Raw genomic sequence first — 6,000 nt, 5'->3', positions numbered from 1 at the left:
CCACTTGATGTTGCTTGGAGTTATTTGCCTAAAAAAAAAAAAATACAGTTCTTTGGCTGGAGATGGAAACGGAGTCTCAGTGTGAAGCTTATAACATTAGTGCACATCATCAATCAGTATTTTTAAAATCCATAAAAAGTTCATAGAATACTCTTACTGTCCCCCAAATACACTAGAATATGGTGATACAGACCCTGAGATTGTTCTCCAAGAGCTTACTTTTTTTAACAAACAAAAATATTAATAATACTCATGTAGTATGAAGGTTGTGACACATTCCAGTAAAAGCAAGACTGAGTCTCTGGGCTCAATCCTGCTCTCATTAATATATATTTCTGAATATTCTGGTTGTGCACAGAAATTGGGCCACATTTCTAATTCTGTCTAAACAGTGGGACAAACTTCCAAAAGCCTTCCACGAGCTGGTTTTATCTTCTGAAGGACCAGTACAAACTGAAGAGGATATTCTGTAACCAGAAAGGCTATGCATATATGTTATGGCAATGTATAAATATGTGCATGCAAATACAGCCATCAGAGAAGGGGGCAAAAAATCTGTTCAGAATCTTGTAGATGGGACAGCAGTTTGGGGATGTAGTGAGGGCAGGCAACATTTTCATTCGTTTAATTTGATACTAAATTGTAAAGCGGGGGTTGTTGTGGTTTTTGAAGGGAGTCATTGCTGTGGGATTGGCCTCATTTGGGTGTCTTGGTTATTATGAGGTCCCAGCTGCAACAAACAGTTCAAAAGAATCAATTGTTTATCGTGTAGCTCATTGGTGCCCAGTTTTTGTGCTCCATTTGGATTTGTTGAAAGCTTAATTATTACAATTACAAACAGATTCTGAGATACCTGTCAAAACCATTGAAGCTTGCAAAGCGGAAAATACATAACATTTTTCAAAGGGAAAAAAATCCTTATTTTAAAAAAGGAAATAACTTTAAAAATGTGGCTTCTGGCTTTAATGTTTGTTTCATTTGGGGTTTTTTGTTTTGTTTTAACTGAAAGATAGGCAAGCCTATGGTTCAGCTTACTTGACTCTTTAGGGGAAATCAACAGGACACCTGTAAATCAGAATAGGTGCTTCCTTGTCACTGGTTGGTTCTTTCTTTTTGCCCTGAAATTGTTTTTAAGCTTTTTTTTTTTTTTTAACTGAGTATAAGTCACTTTTCTTAAGACAGTACTAAACTACATTGTTGTTCACTTGTAAAGGCAATGTAGGATGTTGTCTCATTCTAAGCAGTCAGGCTTTGGGGGACAAACTCCCACATTTCAGCACATGGTGGCAATTACATTTGTAACTCCCAACCCTGCCAAAGTGCAAATCTAATCCTGGCACTGGAATTGTATCTTTAAAATTGTGCAAATTCCCATGACCGCCCCCCAAACCTCAATCTCTTTAGTAATTCACCAGTGATATGGGCAGAGTGCTGTCCAATCTTCTCAACGTGAAAGGTTGCATTTAGACTTGACTGACAGAATGATCTGCCATCCAATGATCATATCTTGCCAGATGGGACAAAGATATTTCTCAGATCAGAAGTAGACTGTTTAGGTGATTAGCTGGTGGCAAATTTGTGACTTCTGTTTATTTCATTTTTACTAACACCACCATCACCTTGCTTGTCTGTTTGGTTCAACTGTGTGTTCTGTCTCACACATAGATTGTAAGCCAGGGATTGGCAATCTTTGGCACATGGCCCATCAGGGAAAGCCCCTGGCGGGCCGGGCCGGTTTGTTTACCTGCAGCGTGCGCAGGTTCCGCCGATCGCAGCTCCCACTGGCCGCGGTTCACCGCTCCAGGCCAATGGGGGCTGCGGGAAGTGGTGGCTAGCACGTCCCTCGGCCCGCGCTGCTTCCCGCAGCCCCCATTGGCCTGGAGCGGTGAACCGCGGCCAGTGGGAGCCGTGATCAGCCGAACCTGCGGACGCTGCAAGTAAACAAACCGGCCTGGCCCGCCAAGGGCTTTCCCTGACGGGCCGCGTGCCAAAGGTTGCCGATCCCTGTTGCAAGCTCTCTGGGGCCATGACTGTCTTCTGTGATACTTATCCAGGGTCTAGCACAATAGGATCCTGATTGGGGTTCCTATGCAACCCTAATAATAATTCAGAGGGCTGTATGAGCCACTCTTGAAGACATCTCTAAATAGTGTGCCAATCCAAAAGCTTAAGGAAAAATCCTCTTTATGTTGGCTTAGGCTATTTGCCAAGATAGTAATCACAGTTAGTGTCATAGACGCTTTGACTATCTCAGACTTCCTCATTCTTCTGTGTTATACATCACTGTAGGTGCTGTAAAATACCATAGTGCTGAGATATCAAGGTGAACAGCCTCCAAGAAATACTTTAGATAGTAACCAGTGGTCAGTTAATACCTAATTGTGTTCACATGCATTAAACTGGTGATTCTGAAGGTGAATACGATTTGTTCAGTTCAGCATTGCAACTGTCTTATTGCTACATAATTTAACCTTCTTTGCTTGGCTTCTGTGTCTTTCACTGTGAAATCCTTTTGAGTATAATTCATGCTTTTTGAACACATGGGCAAAGTTCACCTGTTGTGTCACTGAATTGACCTCATTTGGACATCACACAAGGAATGAACATGACGCAATGGTTTTATATCTTAGCTTCTTGTTTTTGTAACTTCTGGATACCTGAGTTTGTCCTTTCTCTGACCACAAGTGAAAGTTAGTTTCAAATTCTTACTGCAGTGTCTTATAGATGTTCTTTCCACGTCACACAACTGCTCAACAATTGAACATGATTGACAGCGTCTCTTCTTAAGAGAATCACAGGACTGGTATAGTAGAAGGTGTTGCAGGTCAAAATCAAGGGGCATGGTCAGAGCTATGTGGGTGTTCCAGAGTTGCTTTATTATTTTTGGGCTTTGAGAAGATAACAGCTGAAAATCCACTGGATGGATTGTAGATTTTCTTTATTTTGACAAAGGAATGGCTTTTTACATCCAGTGCTGTGGCATTACAATTTGAGTGAATTTTTAGCATCATGTGAGAGAATTTCAGTGTGGCTAAACCCTCTGCATGTCATATTGGAAAACTTCACCCTGAGTGATAGGCTGTATCAGATCAAACAACAAAACCACTATCTTCCAGACACCATCCTTTTTGAACCAAATGAGTATTAAGATGTGTGTTTCTTTATCTAGCAGGCTCTGCAAGCGAGCACCAGATAGAAATGCACAGTACTAGAAGTAACGCTGTTAGAGGATTAATTTCCACTTTAATGTCTATTGTATTGTCAACTGGGAGGGAAATTATTTCAAGGGTGGATTTCAGATTTTTGTAAGCTCTCTTTGTGAACCATCTGGGTTTGCCAACAAAGAAACATGGAAAGAGGCATACATTCTCTACAAGAGCTGGTTGAAAACTTTTGAATTTTGGAATTTCAATTACATTTTGAAAAAAGAAGACACTTTTTAAAAAACAGCTCTATTCTCTACCATTGTTCCCCGAGTATCAGTTATTTCCCATGGGTAGTAAAATTATACCATTTTCTATACAATAGAACCTTGCTAAACTGCACAAAAAGTCTCCTGACCTCTCAGCAAAGACTCAATAAGAGACTGCATTGCAGCTTTTGCTATTAATAGGTCTTCATTCATTTAATGAAATGTTCTACTGTGCAACATTATAATTAAAGCCATACTATATTTGTGAGAATAGATGAACAAGGTATATTTTGTGATGTGTGTCTTTGCTTTTTGCATTCTGTGTTCACTTGCTAATTCACACAGGGTAAAGAGTTTCCCAGTCACTAATTCTACCACTGTCATTTTACTGATCATAAATGCACTTTTAATCCTGAGCCCACTAAAGAATATTGTTTCAGTGTGAGGGAGAGCAGCTACCTATCTCTGCTTACAAATGCCTTCCTGGCCAGGAGAGAACAAAGATGCTCCCCTTCCTTGGATAGCAGGAGACAACCTGTTGAGCTTTCTAGTTTCAGCTGACTTGTGTGTACACAGGAACTTTTCCTGCTGTGGTGACCAAGTGATGGTCTGAGGTGCTGACTTTGTTTTAACTAATAAAATCTCCCACAGAGCATTAATAAATTGAACCACTAACTGTACTTTCTCTTCTCTCACCATTCTGAATTGTATGTTAAGAACGCAACTTCCATATTTTGTTAAACTGTCCTCTTTCCATGTGCACTTAGTGGGACAGATTAATCCCTTTGGGTGCAGTATGGGAAGCAAGTTATACCCTGGAGCAGGGGATTTGCCTGTGGAAGGATATGCAGGAGTATGCTTTACATTCTAGCTGGGGATCCACAGAACCCTGATAGTGGAGGCTTCTCAGGGCTTCTTCCAGCTAGGCTGGCTCTGCGCTGGTCCTGCTTTACTAAGTTCCCTGTAGAGTGGATCTTGCCAGCAGCATGTGCTTGTGCTCCTGCTCCAGATGGATTTCCACCTGAAACGAGTTTATTTAATCTTTGTAGGAGTTCCATTTAGAACAAGATGTATCTTTCACTTCAATATAATTGAACCATCTATGGAAAGGGGGGCTTTGCCATCCTCATCTGCATGTCACTTGGAGGAATAAAGGGTAAGAGAGCTGTTTGTTCACTCCCACCTTCAGAATGTTACTACTTTTTGAAATGTGAAGCTCCACAGGTTAATGGAGACTTCCATCCTCCCTCCTGGACCAATCACTGGCTTGTATTCAAATTAACTGCTTGTCCCACTTCAACTGTTTTCTGTCTCTCGCTTTTGTATACGTGATTCTAAAGGTCCCTCTATGCCAGTGGTGCGTCAAATGATTCCAATTTTCTCTTTTCCAGGACCCGTATATCGCTTTCTGCTGCGATTCTTTGTGCTTGACTTGGAGGTCTTGAAAGAAGCTGCACGCTGCTGCATGCAGTTACAGTAAGGTTAAACACTTTTTATTGATCAGTGATGAATAGAAGTAGTTGAGATTACATGTTCTTGTGATGTTATCTCCCAGACTTTTCTGCTGATATCAAAGAACATTTCTTAAATTGGTTTCACAGATTATTATTTTGCTACAATTAATTTTTTACAATTGACTTGAAGTAGAAGTCAAACAACATAACTATCACATTGAAGAACAACAAAACAGGTACAGAGATTTCATAAAGCTATTGGAACAGAATGCAATACCAGCATTATACGTGGAGTATGGTGTGTTAATTATCTGTCTCACTGTTAAGCTCACCGAGTTCCCCATTTGACACAGTGTGAAATGCATTTCTCTCCCTGTCTCTCTTTCTTGGAGGTGGGGAATTTAGCTCTGTCCCTGTAGATTTGCCATTTCCCCTATTTTATTTACAAGACCCCACATTACAGGGGTCGTTTGAGATAATCAGCTGGACGTGAGTTCCCCGTGTGACGCTGTGGCCAAAAGAGCTAATGCAGTACTAGGGATGCATAAATAGGGGAATTTGAAGTAGAAGTAGAGAGGTTATTTTACCTCCTATTTGGCATTGGTGCAACTGCTGCTGGAATGCTGTGTCCATTTGTGCCCAAAGTTCAAGAAGGATGTTGATCAATTGGAGAGGGTTCAGAGAAGAGCCACAAGAATAATTAAAGGACTAGAAAACATGCCTTATAGTGGTAGACTCAAGGAGCTCAATCTATTTATCTTAAAGAGGAGGTTAGGGAGTGACTTTTTTACAGTGTACAAGTATCTACCTTGGAACAAATATTTCATGATGGGCTTTTCAGTCTAGCAGAGAAGGTATAAGATGATCCAATGGATGGAAGTTGACGTTAGATAAATTCAGATTGGAAATAAGGTGTAAACTTTCAATAATGAGAGTAAGGAACCATTGTAACAATTTACGTAGGGGCTTGGTGAATTCTCCGTCACTAACAAATTTTAAATCAATATTGGATGTTTTTCTAAAAGATCTGCTCTAGGAATTATTTTAGGGAAGTCCTATGGCCTGTGTTATACAGGAGGTCAGATTAGATTGTCACAGTGGTCCATTCTGGCCTAAGAATTTATGAAGCAAAGA

General features: G+C 40.5%; 1 protein-coding gene across 1 annotated transcript in view; it reads left to right on the top strand.

Moving 5' to 3' along the window:
- The first annotated feature begins 4,473 nt into the window (after window positions 1-4,473).
- Window positions 4,474-6,000, top strand: part of LOC113406081 (A-kinase anchor protein 13-like) — a 94,237-nt gene continuing 92,710 nt past the window's right edge. Inside the window, exons 1-2 of the mRNA XM_029910785.1 lie at window positions 4,474-4,568; window positions 4,804-4,888. Of these exons, the coding sequence (XP_029766645.1) occupies window positions 4,547-4,568; window positions 4,804-4,888 (107 nt within the window). The 5' untranslated portion in view covers window positions 4,474-4,546. The remainder of the gene's footprint in view (window positions 4,569-4,803; window positions 4,889-6,000) is intronic.

The sequence above is a fragment of the Terrapene carolina genome, unplaced genomic scaffold, assembly GCF_002925995.2.
Source record: "Terrapene carolina triunguis isolate 2854851 unplaced genomic scaffold, T_m_triunguis-2.0 Scaffold67, whole genome shotgun sequence".
Lineage (NCBI taxonomy): Eukaryota > Metazoa > Chordata > Testudines > Emydidae > Terrapene > Terrapene triunguis.
This window is presented reverse-complemented; position numbering and strand designations above follow the sequence as displayed.